This window comes from Tupaia chinensis, unplaced genomic scaffold (assembly GCF_000334495.1).
Source record: "Tupaia chinensis unplaced genomic scaffold, TupChi_1.0 Scaffold000215_1, whole genome shotgun sequence".
Lineage (NCBI taxonomy): Eukaryota > Metazoa > Chordata > Mammalia > Scandentia > Tupaiidae > Tupaia > Tupaia belangeri.
Genome location: NW_006159690.1, coordinates 1387078 through 1406719, shown reverse-complemented (window position 1 = coordinate 1406719; position 19642 = coordinate 1387078). Strand labels below are relative to the sequence as shown.

The window sequence follows — 19642 nt, the reverse complement described above, 5'->3', positions numbered from 1 at the left end:
GTGTGCATGTGCACATGCGAGAGCGAGATGAGCACCTTCCACAGGGTCTGGCCATACCACGATCCCCTCCCTCTGTCCCTCATCTGGTCCGACCTTGGACACTCATACGTATGCCTAGCGTTTTTCAAGCTGACTGGGCCAGGGATTCAAACTGTAGTTGTCACTTGGGATCCAGTTTCCCTTTGAACAAGGTATCACAGCTATGCCATGGAGCCAGCTCTCATTTATTCAAAAACGTTTTTGAAACAAATACTATGTACTAGGCACTGGAATTCCATGCTTAAGAAGAAAATATGACAGTCCTACAAAAGCTATATATTTAGTGTGGTGCTTACAGACTTTTTTTTTTTTTTAAGAGATTTTTGCTATAGGGTATAGGGCACGTGTACTCACCAGAGAGACAGAGAGAAAGAGTGACAAAAAAGTGAGAAATCATCCCCCAGGGGGGAATGGCCATGCTGCAATCCCTTCTCCACCATTTTCCTCTTGGGATCTTGGGCAGGCATACACACACAACTGGCGTGAGTTTTAAGCTGCCAGGTCTGGGACTCGAACTGTGGTCTATTATGTTGGAGTCCAGTGACGTAACCATTATGCCATCTGCTGGTCCTACAGACCACATTCTTTTTTTTTTTTTTTTTGAGAGATTTTTCACTGTAGGGCACATGCGCTCGCCAGACAGACAGAGAGAGACAGAGAGACAGAAAGCGAGAAATCACCCCCCAGGGGGGATGGTCACGCCGCAGTCCCTTCCCCTCCATTCTCCTCTCGGGATCTTGGGCACTCACGCACACGCGCCCGGCGTGAGTTTTAAGCCACCGGGTCCGGGACACGAACCGCGGTCAACTACGTGGGAGTCTAGCGACATAGCCATTACGCTAACTGCTGGCTCCCACAGACCACATTCTTAAAACACTGAGATAATGAGGGAAATATGAGGAATAGTCCTAACTGGGAAACCCATTTAGAAAAGGGTCCCAGGGCCAGCAGGTGGCATGGTGGTTAAGGTGCTGTTCTCCCACATGGCTGACCACGAGATGGAACCATGGCCATCTCCCATCAGGGGTGATTTCTCACTTTCCCTTTCTCTTTCTCTCTCTGGTGAATACATGTGGTAAACCCCATCCATGCTTCACTCCCCCTCCAAAATAATAATAAAAGAGAGAAATGGGTCCTTCTTTTTCAATAAGGCACAGGTGACATCGCAAAAAACAAAGGACACCTCTCACTTTAAAAAAAAATGTGCTGGGGCCGGCAGTAGGTGGCATAGTGGTTATGGTGCTGGACTCCCACATTGCCAACTGTGGTTCGAGTCCCGGACCCGGCAGCTTGAAACTCACACTGAGTGCATGTGTGTATGTGGCCAACATCCTGAGAGGAGAATAGAGAAGGGATTGTAGCATGGCCATCCCCACTAGAGGGTGATTTCTCACTTTCTCTGTCTCTCTGTGTCTCTGGTGAATACAATACCTTCAAGCAAAAATCTGTCTTTTAAAAAAAAAATTGTGCCAGAGGGTGTATGCACTCATTGAAGAGAGAGAAGGAGAGAGGGAGAGAGGGAGAAAGGGGAAGAGGAGAGAGGGAGAAAAGGAGAGAGACTCCTCCATGAGGCATGACTGCATGATTAAGATTAAATAAGATTTATGCCAGCCAGTGGTATGGTGGCTAAGGTGGCTAGATCCCACATGGCCCACGGTGTGGTTAAGTCCTGGACAAGGCAGCTCAAAAAAAACCCAATAAATAAAATAAAGACCTCTGGACACATATATGCACATGCCCAAAATCCCAAGAGGAGAATGGAGGAGAAAGGATTATGTCATGGCCATCTCACTGGGAGTTGCTTTCTCATCCCTCCCCCCTCTGGTGAGCACACATACCCTATTGCAAACACATAAACACACACACACACATACACACACACACACACACACACACACACACACACACCATTACTATAGTAAGCAAAAGCAAAAAAGTAACATTTCCACCTCTCCATTGAGGAATAACTATCCTTTAACAGACTAACAAATGCCACCGTAACCCACCTAGCTGCTTAAGCCAAAAGTCTAGGCTGATCTGTGATTCCCTTTTCTTTCAACTTCCAAAAGATGAAGAATCTGATCACTTTCGTTTCCAAGGCCACATCCAAGCCACATTCAGGTCTCACCTGGACTTCTCCTTCTGGCATATTGTATTTCTACTTCCTACTGTCCATTCTCTACCTAGATGCCAGAATATGCCAACCCAAAATATGAAAGATAGTTGAGCTGTAGGCAATAAGAAGTTGATATAGAAAAGGTCTCTGATTTCCCACTATTTGCTTAAAATCAGGTTATAGATTTACAAAATAAAAGGTATCTTCACCTTCACCACCCCACATACTTACCAGGGAAAACAGAGGTCAACCACTGAAGGCAACCCGTGGCCATTTATTGGCCTGGAGATGATAGTAGAGGAATGAATACATACATGCATATGTGTGTGTGTGTATTTTAGATTTTGCCAGAAGGCATGTGTACTTGTCAGAGAGAGGAGGAGAAAGCACCCCCCAATAGAAACACAGCAATTCCTGCTCTTCCATTTCTCCACTCTGCTGAAATTTGGGGCATATATGCACGAGCGTTTGGTGTGTTTTTCAAGTTGCTGGGGCCAGGATTTGAATCATGTGATCTGGCTCCTTTAACCATTAGGCCATGGGCTGGCCCAGAAATCTATATTAAGAAGGTTTCCAAACTAGACCTTATCACCTTACTTGTCTGTTTAAAACTTCGTAGGTGGGCCACCTTCATGGGCTGCTAAAGACAGGCCGAGTCTTACATGGCGGACGATAGCTCAAACCCCTGGCCTGGTCAGACTAGAAGGTGCTGGGCAGAGGCATGAATGCCCAAGATCAACAGGCTAGAGGACCGAAGGGAGGAGATGACAGCATGACCAGACCCTGTGAGGGTGCTCCTCTCCCCCTCTTACATGTGTATGCACGTGCTCCATCTTGAATTAAAAATACAAACAAAAACAAACTTCCCAGTGGCTTCCCTTGCATGTTACTTTGATTTATAAAGCCTCTCTCCCCCCCATATTCCAGTTCTCTATATGTTCCTAGCCATGAACCCCCCCCCCCAGCTCATTCTTCACGGAGAACTATTTTTCTCTCCTCTGCTGAGGGGGTTCTTTCTCTTTAGTTTTGCATTTCTGCCTCCTTGTCATCATCTTGATATTGCTTAAATTTCACCTTGTCCAAGAGACTTTCCCTTTAACTAATAGAAGTGGTCACTATACTCCCTATTGTAATTCTCTGAAGGTACTGACCACCAACTGTAATTCTCTTGGTTTATTTATTTTTGAGATTTTTATTTATTTATTTATTTATTTTGCTATAGAGCATATGTGCTCCTCAGAGAGACAGAGAGAGATGGAGAGAGGGGGGGAGAGAGGGAGAGAGAGAGAAAGAGAGAAATTGAGAAATCACACCCTAGGGGGATGGCCATGCTGCAATCCTTTTTCTTCCATTTTCCTCTTGTAATTTTGGTTACACACTTACACACACACCCAGGCCTGGCATGAGTTTGAAGCTGCAGGGTCTGGGACTCGAACCATGGTCAGCTCTGTGGGAATCCAGTACCTTAACCATTATATCATCTGCTGGCCTTTCTCTTGGTTTATTTATTTCTTGGTTAATTTGTTACCTTTCGCTCCTGGAGAGAGCCCTACCTGTTTTATTTATACCTATATTTGCAACATGTAAAACACTTCCTGACACATAATACACATTAACCGAATACTTGTTGAAAGAATGTGCATTTTATAATCAAAATTTCATTGAAAGAGACATTCTTTATGGCTATTTATTTTTGTTGTGGAGGCAAAGAAAAATGTATGGAAAGATACTAAACAGAAAACATTTACTTTCTTAGGGAGGTGAGGAATGGACAACTAACTATCCTTCTAATAACTCGGTATTGTTTGATTATAATCAATAAGTACATATTGCTATGTGAGGAGAATAAATGTTCCCTCAGCTGGGAAGACAAACTAATTACACAGCTCTATATCTATCCACCTACCTAACCATTCATCCACTTATCTATCTTATGTTTGTCTACCCATCAACAACTCTAAAAGTCATAGCAATCCTATACTAAAGACTTCTCCATAGGTGACCAGTAGTTGGTGCAATGGCTATGTTGCTGGACTCCCATGTAGTTGACTGCGGTTTGAGTCCCGGACCCAGCGGCTCAAACTCACACTGGGCATGTGTGTGCATCCAAGATCCGAAGAGGAGAATGGAGGAGAAGGGGTTACAGCATTGCCATCCCCCCGGGGGGGTGACTTCTTGCTTTCTGTCTCTCTGTGTCTTTCTGGTGAGTGCAAGCATCCTATAGCAAACAAACAAACAAACAAACAAAAAACACAAAACACAAAACAAAACCAAAAAAAAAACCTCTCCAAAAAAAAAAAGATTTCTCCATTAATAGATGAAAGTAATTAATTATTTAAAGATACTTGTGATCACAGGTATTAAAGTATTTTAAAATCATAAAGAAAGGGGTATAATTCTATCATAAGAAAGAAAAACTTTCTGGGGCAAGCAGGTGGCGTGGTGATGAAGGTGCTGGACTCCCACATGGCCAGCTATAGTAGAGATCTGGCAGCTTGAAAATCACACTAGGCATGGGTGAGTGCATGCCCAAAATCCTGAGAGGAGAATGGAGGAGAAGGGATTGTGCTGTAGCCAGGGAGCAAGAGACAGAAACAGTGAGAGGGAAAGTGAGAAATCACCTCCCAGGAAAGGTGGCCTCACCACAATCCCTTCTCCTCCATTCTTCTCCCAGAATCCTGGGCATGCACACACACACACCTAGTGTGAGTTTAAAACCGCAGTTAGCCATGTGGGTCCAGCGACATACTGCTATGCCATCTGCTGGCCCCTAGCTAAGTTCTGATATGTGTGTTGAACACTGTTGTACTTTATAATCATACCTTAAATACTTTTTGTTTTAGTCAAGGAAATTGCCTAACTAATCAAGTCTATGACTCTGCAACACCAAGTACTATCTAAAAATTTAAAAAGTCATTGTTTGGAAAACATGAGCATGACAAATCCACCTAATTCTAAGAACTGATTTGGAGCAACCTTACCTCAATGGAAGATGGGGAGCTTGAAGGCAATGGGAAGGGAGCCACGGCCATCTGATGGACTGCATCTTCATTTCTGTGAAATGTTCAAAGAGGCAGAATCAGCACTCAGGAAGTGCTCAACTTATAAATAGTCCCTTGGTTCTCGGTTAAAAATGCACACACGGAATCACAGAATTAAATATACATATATACTTCAAAGCACGCGAAGCTATTAGGCACAAACAGAGATGTATTACTGAAGGGATACCAAGATACAATTACTAGTGACAAAGAATGATGATGCTAGCTGTTAGCCAGATCCCACTTAGCTAGTCAGGGGCTGAAGGGGGTCATTTTGGAAAGGTGTCAACTCTTTCAGCTCTGGAGAGTAGAAATTTTTCAAATGGGTGTGTGTAACCTCTTGGCCCCATTCACGTTCACAGTGCTTTGTTCTTTGACTGGAAAGGTTCCCAGCCTCCTCAGTTGGCTTCTAACTTTGTTCTGCCAAAGAACATAGGTTGATGGGATGTTTACAGCAGGCCCTGCAAAGTGGACTGTGAGGTGTGATGGATGGCAAGAGCAGGGCTCCAGACTGATAGTTCTTGATGGGTTAGGGGAAGTCCACTGCTCAGCACTCTCGTGGAGCCGAGGAGATGGGAGCTGAGACCTTATCACACAACCCTGTCATAACAGTTCTGATGGCGTGGGCCAGTTTCCACCACCACCTTTTACTATTCATTCATGATACACAACCAGTGTAACTGCCCCAAGAGTTATAGAAAGTCTTTGTTTCACCATATAAATCCAGGAAGCTCACAGAAGTGCTGCCTGCTCTTATGTGAAGACCTAAGACTGCTCACAGACGCTGCTCCCTGGAGCCACAGTGCACAAAGGGCAGCCAATGCTCAGCCTGGGAGGACACTCGAAACGCAACTCCCTCCTATTGTACACACAAAAAGGGTTTTCTCCTTTATTCACGATAGCACACTTGTATCTCTTCTATTTTTTTTGAGAGATTTTTGCTACAGGGCGTGTGTGCTCACTGGAGAGAGGCAGAGAGACAGACAGAAAGTGAGAAATCACCTGTTCCTCCCCCGCCCCTGGGGGATGACCAGGTCACAGTCCCTTCTCCTCCATTCTCCTCTTGGGCTTTTAGACATGCATACACATGTGCCCAGCATGAGTTTTAAGCTGCCAGGCCCAGGACTCAAACCACAGTCAACTACGTGGAAGTTCAGCGACACAACCAGTATGCCATCTGCTGGTCCCTGTGATAGCACATTTGGCTGTGCATGTGTAGGCGAGAGTGACAGTGAGAGAGGAGCATTCTTCACAAGGCCAGGTCACGCCGTGATCCCCTTCCTCCAGTCCTTTAGATCGCGGGCACTCATGTGGCTGCCCAGCATGTCTAAGGCAGACTGGGTAGAGATATGGCTGTGCTCACCATGTGGGATCTGGCTCCTTGATCAGCGGCTCCACTTTCCATTTCTCAACAACTGGCTAAACAGTCCACTGCTCTATGTCTTTTCTGCTTTGGTCTTGTCACTGCCCTTACTTGCTTTCCTTTTTAAAGTCCATTCACTGACTTTTTCAGGGTGAGGGTAAAGAAAGGATCTGCCAACAGAGTCCTCATATTGTGACCCACCCCAAGTCTTCAATCATCCCTAAATTACAGGCCCTCAGGGGCCTGGCATACTCAGGGAGGTCTCTAGACTTGAACCAGGTCCCTTCCTGTGCGGGACTGCCTTGCAGAGCATCACGTTATACCACTGTGCCAACATCTGGCCCCCTAAATGTCTTTCTTCATTCATTTGGCATACCTCACCCATCCTTCTCTTCCCGTGTAAGTTCAATCACCTCAACTTGGTAAATTAACCTGTTACGTTCAAAGACTTACATATATTAATGTCATCTAAATTCATATAGTTAACCCAGATAATTTTCTCAGCCAAAGAGCTATACAGTCAACTCCTACTCTGTATCTCCACTAGATGTCTTACAAGCATTTCAGACAAAATGGAACTTTTTATCCCACTCAGTACCCAGATGGTTTCATGGCCAATTCTCCCCACCTGTGGACATATCAACACTAGCCACCCCGTTCTTCAACCAGGAACTGCGAGTCATGCTTAAAACCTCCCATCCCTCAACACATCAATAAGTCTTAATTGATTCTACTTTCAAATCAAATCTGGAATCTCTTTACTTTTTCCCATCCTATCCTATCTGCAGGCCATCACCATTTCTCACCTCAGTCAACTCAGGAACATTCTATTTGTTCTCCCCTCTTACATTTGCTCTCTAAGCCATTCTTCATCCATCAGTTATTACAGTCCTGACACACAAACCTGATTATATTCTCACCCCCTGTTTAAAATCCTCCTAGAGCTTCTTATTGCACTTAGGATCAAATCCAAAGTTGATAAGGAGGCTATCGGGCCTTTAGCAACCTGACATCGGGCTCCACCTCTGCCCCTCTCATGCTCCATTTCCAGCTAACGATGATCCAGGCCAGCCACAAAGGTTTCTTTCCATTTCCAGCTGAGCCAAGATCCACCCATCTCAGGGCCTTCCCTCACCCTGTTCTCTTCTGCTCGGCATGCCTGTCACTCACGCCCTTTGATTTGCTTCCAATTTTCCTCAATAGTTCACCAAAAATGTCAATTCTTGAAATAAGTCTTCCAGGGCCTCCATTAAGTGTGTATGGCAGCCATACAATGATCACTTTTTTTTCGGAGAGCTTTTTGCTATAGGGTACATGTGCTTGCCAGACAGACAGAGACAGAGAGACAGAAAGCGAGAAATCACCCCCCAGGGGGTATGGCCACGCTGCAATCCCTTCTCCTCCATTCTCCTCTCGGGATCTTGGGCACACATGCACACACACCGGGGTTGAGTTTAAGTCACTGGGCCCAGGACTCGAACCATGGTCGACTATGTGGGAGTCTAGTGACATAGCCATTACGCTAACTGCTAACTCCCTACAATGATCACTTTTATAGCTATGTTTCTTTCCTCATTACTGAACTATTTGTAGTAACATGTGTTTAAATTTATCCTTTCTCTTCATGGTAAATACGTCAAAGACAGGACCCATGTCCTTCCTACTCCCTATTATACTATCTAGGGGCAACACAGTGTCTTTCAAATGTTTATAAGAACACAGTAACTGGGAAGAAAAAAAGGATGAATGGGTGGGGCTATGGGATGTAATGATTCTCTCTTCAATAGGGAGACAGATAGAAGTTCAGTTCTAGCGTTGCCACTAAGCGGCTGTGGGACTTTGAGGAAATCACTTTTCAGAACCTATGTTTGCTGACTGCTTACATAATCCTGCACTGTATGAATCCTAAACCGGTGTCAATTCTTTGTGGACTGAGGTAGAGTATAAATAAAGAGATGAAATCTAGGTACCGTTTCTTGCTCTGTTCTTGCATTCCTGGGTTATCTAGTGCACAAGGCAAACCAAAGTGAACGGGAGAAAACCTAAAGCTATAAAGTCACACAGAATATCAATAATATATCTTTTTAAAATTTTTTTCTGACAGCATCAGATGCCTTGAGCATGTACTATTGTGTGAGAGATGGCTACTGTTTCCCGGGAAGTACTAGCCATTTCCCAGCAGTTGCATATACACACAGAAAAAGCAATCAGTTACCCCTGGGTAAGTAAAAGGTTTTCTAAGTGGTAATTCCCTTTTGCATTCAGGTTTCCTCCTCAAATAACACATCAGAGCTCAGCTCAGAGCTGAGAGCCAACGGGACATGTCTGTTCCAGATTTGGAACTCACAGGGCAGAGTATATTTGGCGGTAATTAAGTAGATGGCTTCTCATGTCTCTGTCGAAGGTTACTGGCATTACAAATACAGCTGCACATAAATTCTTACGGACAGATCATGATCTGTTGGACCAAGTTAGTTAAAAACAGTAAGAATTGAATGGTCTTTAAAATCTACATTACATATTTTTTTTTTTTTTTTTTTGCTATAGGGTGCATGCGCTCACCAGAAAGACAATGAGAGACAGAGAGATAGAAAGCAAGAAATCACCCCCCAGGGAGAAGGGCCCCACTGCAATCCCTTCTCCTCTATTCTCCTCTCGGGATCTTGGGCACACATGCACATATGCCCGGTGTGAGTTTAAGCCACCGGTCCAGGACTTGAACCATGGTTGACTACGTGGGAGTCCAGCGACACAGACATTATGCTAACGGCTGGTCCCAACATTACATGTTTTTTTTTAATCCCACATAATAGAAAACCTGCAATTATTCTCAGTGGAGAGAAGAAAGGGGTTAAAATAAGTTATAGTTCATCGTCCTTTACAATCCCCTGAACAGCATTCACACACCTTGGCATTCAGCTGGTAGAGAGCTGGCACAGCAGCAATGTTGAAGAGAAAAGAACTGAAAGAGGGAAACCAGAGGAGGAAAAACATTTACATTTCGAAAAGCAGTTAGCTTGAATGACTTCTGAAGACGCTTCGACTCATACGGAATGAAATCTGTTTGCTTTATAATCACCCTTTCCTTTCCATTTAACTCACATAGCTTCTTAGGCCCCATACAGGACACAATCAGAAATTATAATGGTTGGTGTGTCTATTGGTGTGTTTATAATTACCTGTCAGAGCTGTTGGGAGAGAGATAATGGAGTTCTACAGGGATGAGTGAGAGCTGCTTCCCGGGGTTCCGAATCCTGTGTGCGTGTTCTTAGGTGGCTGCACTTGTCACTGAGCCCTATGTGTGTGTGCCCCTATTGCTGTATTTGTCATGCTCTGTTACAGTAATCTGTGCTTTCTCCTTCTCCCAACACAGGGATGGGATCTTATTTCTTTTATTCCCAGCTAATAGCAGGGTAGCAGATGGGCCATAGGTGTACTATGGATGTCTGTTGGATGAAGGTGGTATTAGTGAGGCAGGAAAGAAAATACACAATATCAATATTATGCCCTATGCTTTCTCCCCCCTCCACACCCCGAGGGGGAATGATCACACTGCAATCCCTTTCTCGCCACTGTCCTCTCAGGATCTTGAGCACACATGCACGTGTGCCTGGGGTGTTTTTCAAGTCACCAGATCGGGGACTTGAATTACAAGGTTGACAGTGTGGGATCCAGCCACCTTAACCACCATGCCACCAGTTGCCCCCACTCTGTTTTCTAAGCTATTGCAATGAATTGAAGAGAAAGTGCTTCCTATGGTTGGCCAGCTATCAGTAGTCAACACATGTTAAGGACATTTCTTAGGGAGTCTGTGATTCCCTGGATAGGCCATGTCTACGTAGGCAATTCTGCCTCAACTGGGCTGGATATAGAGGGAAAATACCTTCCTCAGGTTGGGCCAATCAAATTCTCTCTTCCAGGCACTTACAATTTCGGACAGATATGTAGCGATCAGGAGTGCAGTATCAAGACAGCAGCAATGGAAATACTCAAGGCTGAAGAGGGGGCGCTGGACTCCCTTCTGCTGACATCTCTAGAGTCACTCTGCTCCTGCTCTGCAGGCTCGATTGTGGGGCTCAGTTTTTAAGTTCCATGAGGCATCTCTGTGTTCTTACAAGACATTTGCCTTTTAATTTAAGCTGGCTAGAGTTTACTCTAATTGGACAAAACTCAGTAATATAGCTCTGACTTTATTATTAGTTTTAAAAGTTTTTTTTTCCACTTATTTTATTTATTTTAATTTGTCCAGAAAGGGACAGAGGAAGAAAGAAAGGGAAAGTGAGAAAGAAAGCTGTCAGGTCTGGGATTCAAACTGCAGTTGGCCATGTGAGAGTCCAGCATCCTTAACCATCAGGCCACCTGCTGGCCCCTAGTTTTAAAAGTTTTTGCCATAGGGTGTGTGTGCTTGCTGGAGAGAAACAGGGAAAGGGAAAGTGAGAAATCATCCCCTGGGGGGATACCATGCCAGAATCTCCTCTTCTCCATCCTGATTTTATTAAAACACACACACACACACACACACACACACATACACATATTTATACACACATATACATACATATATATGTTTATTTAGAAAATATTTATACTACAAATAAAAATGAATAAAATATGGTTCTTGCCTTTGATGATATTAATACTTAGTGAGGAGGGATATAGCTAAGTAAACACTTGTAATTGTGGAATTACTATTGGGTGGGGGGCTGTCAGTTTAGTTTTTCTCCAGAATGCTAAGAACATCTCCAATTCAGTTTATTGTTTATAGAATATATTTACATTTATGGCAAACACACATTTTGGACCCTTATTTCAATTGTTCAGTTACAAAATACACTCGTATTAGTGAAAGTCATGCAACTTGTGTTAGGCAAGATGCTAAGAACTTTCTCAAGAGTCCCACCTCCGGTTTATAGACCGAATTCAGTGACTCTCACTTACACGATTAGGCTACATTACATGAAAGTTGACTTCAGGGAGATTATCAGGCTAGGCCTGACCTACACACGAGCCTCTCTATAGCTGCAGATTTTGCTTCTCAGAACCTTAGTGTCTCAATGTCTACTTAAATTAGTGGGTTGACTTCCATGAATATTCTAAACTTTTGTAAATTATTTTGCCTAGAGGTCAGAAACAGGAAGTTCAAGATAAGAAGCACCGTTGCAGGTTTGAAGATGGAGGGGACTGCCTAGCAAGGAATGTGGGGGGGCCTTTAGTTACCGAGCAGTCCCAGTCTGAGAACCAGCAAGGAAATAGAGACTTTTTTTTTCTTTTTCTTATTATCTTTTTCATTTTCTCTTTATTTTACACAGAGGTTAACCAACTTGACCAAAAGCACAAAGTTAACGAATCATAAAGCTAATAAACAGCAGAGCTGGGATTCAAAACCTACTCTTATTACAGTCCTTGACACTTTGTTTATTTTATTTTTAAGTTTTCTTTCTTTCTTTCTTCCATGAATGAGAAAGACAGAGAGATGGCACCACCATAGGGTGCTGATGCCATGACCCTCCTCAGCTTCAGGTAGCCCAGGATCAGGGGTCCAACATGCCTGGAATACTCAGGGAGGTCTCTGGATGCAAACCTAGAATCTTCTCATGTGAGTCAATCTCACAGAACACTGAGTTTTACTGCTGTGTCAACATTTGGCCTCATGCTTCCCATTTTTTTTTTTTTTTTGGAGAGGTTTTTGTGATAGGGCACATGCGCTCACCAGACAGACAGAGAGAGACAGAGAGACAGAAAGCGAGAAATCACCCCCCAGGAGGGATGGCCACGCTGCAATCCCTTCTCCTCCATTCTCCTATCGGGATCTTGGGCACGCATGCACAAGTGCCCGGCATGAGTTTTAAGCCACACGAACCGCGGTCGACTACGTGGGAGTCCAGCGATACAGCCATTATGCCAACTGCTGGTTCCTCATGCTTCCCATTTTAACAGCCTGCCCCAGAGACCCAAATGTCTTCTCTTGTTTACCCAAGTTAACAATCCCAGACCTATCTAGGGGACAAGTTCTATCAGGTCACAGTTGACCGTTAAAGCTAGCTCATACATTTCTTTAAGGAAAAGGTACATGCAAGGTTCTAAGTTTGCTCACTGTCAACTGTGATCTTTATTTTATACTTAAGTTCTGGGTGTCCTATCTATATTACCCATCTTTTATGCAGATATAATAACTATAAAATACTTTAAAATACTCATTTTGTGCAAGAGGGCAGACAGAGCAGTGAATTATACAGTGGAATATAATCCCCTCTGTATTTTTCTATTCATAAATGCTGTAGCTTGCACTTTTCTTTCCTGTTAAAGTTGAGCCAATACTTGATCATGCCTTAGGGGAACTCCTGTTGTCTGGTGACTCAGAGCAACTCTCAATGGGGCAATCCCTTTTCCATTAATCCATCCGTTAGGATTTGGGGCACATAGGCACACAGGCCCAGTGTTTTTCAAGCCACCTGGAGCTGGGATTCAAACTGTGGTCACCATGTGGGATCTGGCTCTGTTAACCACTAGGCTACATAGCCAGCTCTGCACCTGACTTTCACAAGACACACTTTCTCAAAATAATTGCAAGTCTGCAGTCCCCCTCAGGCTGATCACACATCCCACTGAATGGACTACCTTTACTGCCAATAAGATGCTTCAGAAAGCTTTCTGCTAATGGACGCTTGCCTGTCTTCACAGCAGCATCACTCACAATAGCCAAAAGGTGGAAGCTACCCAAGTATTCACTGAAGGATACTGTGGATAAACAACATGTGGCATGTGTGTGTGTGTATTTATATGTATAATATCAAGTGTATTTAATGATTTATTTCTTCCGTGAGAGAGTGGAGAGAGAGAGGGGCACACCTATACATAGGGCTTTATACCACCATTTGCCCCCAGCCTCAGCCTTAGCTTGCCCAAATACTGCCTTTCTCCAGTAGGGCACCGGCCAGCCTAAAAGGGAAATTCTTAGACATGCTAAAACATGAAAGAACCCCGAAATCATGTTAAATGAAAGAAGCCAGTCCCCAAACGCCAAAACTACTGCTTGATTTCATTGACATGAATTGTGTAGTTTAGTCAGATTCAGACAGACACTAGAATAATCCTTGCCAGGGGCACACGGAGGGGAGGGAATGGTGAGTTATGTTTTTTTTTAACTGGATATCAAGTTTCCAGTTGGGAAAGATGAAAAAATTAGGGAGATGGATGATGGTGACAGTTGTACAATAATGCAGGTATATTTAATGCCACTGACCTATATGCTTGAAATGGTATGGACAGTAAATTTTATGTTATATTTCACCATAATCTAAAAATAAATTGACTACAAAAAAAAGTGGAAGTGTAATGAGAATATGACTGATTTATTTAGAATATCCCTTAAAAATCACTACTGTCAGGGCCAGTAGGTGCTGTGGTGGTTGAGGCGCTGGACTTTCACATGGCTAATCACAGTTCAAGTCCTGGACCTGGAGGCTTGCTCTCTCACTTTCCCTGTCTCTTTGGTCAAGTTAAAAAAAAATTAATAATTAAAAAAAATCATTACTGTCTTCAGTACTGTGTGATCCTGTCTCTTGTAAACGTGCTTTTGCCGGTTTATAGGATCTTATTTTATGTCAACAGAAGCCTTATATCAAAAACAGAAGTTATGTGCCTAAATCCCACCTGGATTACTGCATAAATTGATTTAATTTTTTTGCAACCTGTTCCACTGGATTGTCGAAAAAGTGATCGAAGGACCAGAGTGACTCCATTTTTGGGGGGAAGGTGGCTCCATTTTGTAAAACCCACCTTGCTGAGAAAAGGTGCTATCTCAAGGAGGCGAGCCAATCACATAGGAGAGGGTCATAATGAGAAGAACAAAAGAAATACTAGAGACCTGAAGTAATTTTCTTGCCCAACTCAATGGTCTGAAGACCAATCAATAAAAGACAACTATGCTTCTTGAAATCTATAGCCAATGTACAGCTGCCTGAGTGCATCCCTCAGCCCCCCTCGACCTCCCCCCTTAACAGCCAAATGAAAACCCAGCCCAACTAACACTGGGGCTCGCAACTCTGATCTGCTGTGTTGGTGATGGTTGAGGGCCCTGGCTTGAGCCCGAATAAAAGCGACCCTTGTGCATTACACCGGAATCTACAACCTGTGGTCTTTGGGAATTTTGTGACGGGGCATTACAGTGATGATGTATTTTTTGATGCAAAAATGCATCGTGACCTTTCTGATGACCCAATAAAATGATTACAACTATAATCTAGTGTCTAGCACATGATTTTGGTGTGCACACACAAACAATGAACAAACAAGGAACACAGGAGTATAACTAAAGAGGCCTGGATATTATTTTCTGATCTTACTCCAGTTAGTGATATGTTACTCTTGAAGATGGAAAAAATTAAACTCTCATTCTTGCTACAGTCATTGGAACATGACATTGGATTAACATTCAGCCAGGAAAGCACCATGTAAATGAACCAGAAGTAACAAAAGGAACAATTCAAATCATTATATATATATTTTAAAGAATTATTTTTTATTATTTAACTTTAATTTGACCAGGGAGGGTCAGAGTGAGAAAGAGAGAGAGAGAGAAAGAGAGGGAAAGCGAGAAAAAACAGCCAGGTCTGAGACTCGAACCATGGTACGCTATGTGGGAATACCAGTGCCCTTAACCACCACACCACTTGCCAGCCCCTCAAGTCATTATATCTTGATGGGGGAAAAATTCCTTTCTGAAAAGATTTCAGGAGATATTCCTAACTGTGTGAACAGACTGAATACTTTCCAATTCACAATGGAAAGAAACCATCAAAATAGCTGAATATGCTGAATCTGAAATAAAAGGTCCAAGGACAGTGGAATTATGAACTTTATTTACTTGGCATCCTAAACAATGTCAGCCCCTAATGAGTGCTGCTGGGAGTAGCCCAGCATCCAGACTGCATTTTACAAAAGTGGCTCCAAGCACGTTATAAATAATCCTTGGCAGTTATGCAGAGAAAAAGGTGGCTCATAAAATATTTGGCAGGGCAGGTTGGCAGGAGGGTGATGTGAGGAGTTTGGGACTGGGTGAGATGGATGACTAAGCCTAGTAAGTGTCTTAGAGATTCTTTCTAAAACTCAGGGCAGTAGATGCTCTCTGTCATCCCCTTCTTACTGGCTAGCAAAGCCCAAATGCTGAGCTATCCTGCCCTTGCCATGGACCACATGCTGGGAGAGAAGTAACCCTACCCAGCAGGGATAAAGTTGGGATAAACTGCCTGATTCCTCTGAGATTCTTTTTTTGGGGGAGAGGTTTTTGCTATAGGGCGCATGCGCTCGCCAGACAGAAAGACAGAGAGACATAGAGACAGAAAGCGAGAAATCACCCCCCAGAGGGGATGGTCACGCCACAATCCCTTCTCCTCCACTATCCTCTCGGGATCTTGGGCACACACGCACATGTGCCTGGTGTGTTTTAAGCCACCGGGTCCAGGACACGAACCGCGGTCGACTACGTGGGAGTCCAGCGACATAGCCATTACACTAACTGCTGGTTCCCATGACAATCTCATTTCAAGAGCCAGTGAATGGTTTGGCAATAGAAATGAGTCAGGTAGGACATTCTCAGCAGAGACTTCTTCAGAGGTCTATGCTTTGCTTAAGAGGTTGGAGAAACCAAAACACCTTAGAATCAAGGCTAAAAGCCTTGGCCACATGGCCGTAATATGCACGGAGGGAAGCAGATGTCTTGTTCTGGTCACTCCTGATGTGTTCAGGCAGCTCTGCTCTAGTCACCCTTCCCATTCATTTGGATACTTTGGCAGCAAACAATAGAAAAGGATATGGGCCATCTTAAATGAAAGGGTTTCCAGAGGCTAGAGGAGGATGCCATGGTATAATGTGACACTCTGTGAGGGAGACCCACATGGGAAGGTTCTGGGTTTGTGCCCAGAGATTTCCTTGAGTACACATATGTCCATGATGCAGGGCTGCCTGAGGCTAAGTGTAGATCGTAGCATCAAGATACGGTTGAGGGTTCTGTCTCTGCCTCTCTCGCTCATGGAAGAAATAAAAAAACTTAACTGCAACTATCGTTTTCAACCCTTTGATTTTCAAAGATACTTTACAAGTCATTCAAAAAGATGGGTTGTTGTTAAGTAGCAATATTTTACTTTATTCACAGAATTCCTCTAATTCATGAGTGGCTTTATAAAATATTTGGTCTCCACAAGCTGACTAAAACCATCTGTGGGCCAGCCAGGTGGCATGGTGGTTAAGGTGGCTCCCAAATGGCTGACTACACAGATTGATTCCTGACTTGGTGGCTTGAAAAGCCTCGCCAGGTGTGTGTATATATGTGTGTGTGTGCCCAAATCTCAGGAGGAAAGCAGAGAAGGGATTATCGCATGATTATCCCCTTGGGTGGTGAGTGGTGATTTCTCACTTTTCTCCTCTCTCTGTCTCTCTCTGGCAAGTGCACACACCCTACAGCAAAAAAAAAAAAAAAAAAGGAAAAAGAAAAAGAAAAAAGACTACTATCCCATAGGCTTTCACAATGATTCCAGAAGTGTCTGATCCAATGAAACCACAAGTGAATTAAATGTACAACTTCTGCAGGTAACCACAGTATCTCAAAGGGAACAACACTTATCTGAATGGCTCCATTCCAATGTCTTTAACAAAAGATAAAAATGCAAAACTAACTCCACACTTCGTTCTTGAACTATAATGTCTATAAATTCCACGTGAGGGACTGGCTTGGTGGCACAGGGGTAATGAGCTACTCAAGTGAAGCTGGGTCCATATGGAAGACCAGGGGTTTGGTTCCCAGGCCAACCTGTATATGCCGGGTGTGCACACCCATGATCTCGTCTAGCTGTGAAGGCTGGGAATTGGTCGTGGTGTGAGTCCCTGCTTGGGGTGCTCATCTTTCTATCTCTTATTTCTATGAAAATAAATTTTAAAAAAATTCTACTTGTGAAATTAATAAATAATTAAAATTATTATTTAAAATATACAGGAAACAAGTACTGGAAAAAAGTAAGCAAGAGTTAGTACTTCAGAGCACCATGAGAGACTTACGGGTCTACCATGTGGCCTAACTAAACAGAGAAACAGAAACACCTGTTGAGTAAATGAGTATGTTTCTTCATGAAAGTAAAACACCCTCTCATTTATCAAAATTAAATCTAATGGACCAAGAGCACAAAGAGGATTTTAAAAACAGGCATTTGAGTTCCATCTGCAGATGGACATTTCTCCAAGATGACACTGACATTCACATTCAAGTTAATATCACCTTTAGAATACGACCAGAGGACACCAGGCCAGCTATATTTTTAATTGCAAAAAGAGGACATGTGTTCCATTGACACAGTACTGGGGATCCCATGGAGAGTCCACTTTTACTCAGCAGGGCTTGACAGCTAGCACTAAATCTTTCCCAGGTTTCAGTTTCATTTGGCCTCCTTTAGCCCCAGGAGTTTTTACACAGCACACACTTTCCACATGTAATTAAGTAATGGAGAGTGAGTTGTTAGACATGACATTTAATTTTCAACAGAGGGGGAAAGGCATGACAAGAGCTGCAGGCAAGCTCATTAATCTCCTTGGATCCCTGCATTGCCAAATGCAGCAATTCATTTTTCCCTGTATTAATACAGTTCTCCTCCTGTACTTAAATTGGTGTGCTCATGTACAGGGGTAAGGCTGAGCAGGAAGAAACTGCAGCATTGCATGTGAGGTACACAGCCAGCGCCCAGATTGTAATATGCCTCTGGATAATCCACAGCTTAATAATTTAGCATATCAAAGTCCATACGTTTAAGGTGTAATGTAAAGAATGTCAAAAGCTAACGAGGCTGAACACAAGAGGGGAAAAGCGGGCCATGTGGTAGCAGTGGTGATGCAGCTGGACCCATATGGGAAAGGTCTTGGACTCATGACTTGACACATCCCCAGGTAATGACCCAGACCCAGGCCAGTTGAGACTGGGGGTGGATCGTGGCATGAGGAACTTTCGGGAATGCATGTCTCCCTCTGTCTCTCTCTTTCTCTGAAGAATAAACTAAAAAAATTAGACAAAAGGAAAAAGTGATTATGTAAGTCATATACATATAGCAGCAACTTTCTAATTTGCACTAATGACCCACAGTCCTCTGAGGATTACAGCTCAATTAGTGTATAAATAAAGTGTTAAAAGAATAAGACAAGAATGTGACCGCAAATGTACATCGCTATAGACTAAAGGTCTTGTTAATTAAAATGTGGCTGTAGCAAATTTTAATACTTTTCTGTGATTATTTTACTGATTCCCATTGGTCATGTGCAGACCTAATGAGCAAGAATGTATTTCCATTTCTGCTTTAAGCGCCTGAAATTCTGACACTATTTGATATCACTTACCTCAGTAAAATCTTATTATATTGAACTGTCTTGGGATTAATTCATTTTAATTATATTTTTCTTTATACAGAGCTTAATTAAACAGTGTTCTGCTCCTTGCTAGAATATCAGGTCATCCCTTAAAAAGAAAAATGAAAAGAAAAAAGAAGCTGCTGACAGGGAACTGATGTTTCAGGCAGGCTGTATCCATTGGTCTTACTTTTAATGTTTCACAAGAATTAAAAAAAAATTTTTTTTTCATGAGGGTGAGAAAGAGACAGAGAAGCACTCTCAATAGGTTCCCACCTACAACCCCCCCCCACCACCACCACCGAGTACCGCCCCGGCAGACCAAGATCATGGCTACACACACCCAGCATGCTCAGGTCAGTTGGGAAATGGAACAGTGGCCTTCCACCTGGATCCAGCCCTGCCTGGGCAGCGTGGACTGCTGTACCAACCAGCTGACCCAGAAATGGTTATCTAGAGTCCATCGCTATCACTTCCAGTGCTTAATTACTACAATATCAACTACCGCACTCTTATACAATGAATGCGTTTCACTTGAAAAATATTCAAAACTCTGGAATTACAACATCGCTATAGACTAAAGGTCTATACGAGGGAGTGATTCTTCTTTTTCCTTCCTAGTTTTTTCTTCTACCTCATTTTCCTCCCTTCCTTCCCACCTTTTTCTTCCATCATCCTAATCATCACCATAGAACAACA

At 43.2% G+C, this 19642-nt stretch overlaps 1 protein-coding gene across 5 annotated transcripts in view; it reads right to left on the bottom strand.

Moving 5' to 3' along the window:
* PATJ (PATJ crumbs cell polarity complex component) overlaps positions 1–19642 on the bottom strand; it is a 385928-nt gene that overhangs the window by 129118 nt on the left and 237168 nt on the right. For all 5 annotated transcript variants that reach the window (XM_006147509.3, XM_006147510.3, XM_006147511.3 and 2 more), the window contains one exon: positions 5137–5209. In XM_006147509.3, coding sequence (XP_006147571.1) covers positions 5137–5209 — 73 coding nt within the window. The remainder of the gene's footprint in view (positions 1–5136; positions 5210–19642) is intronic.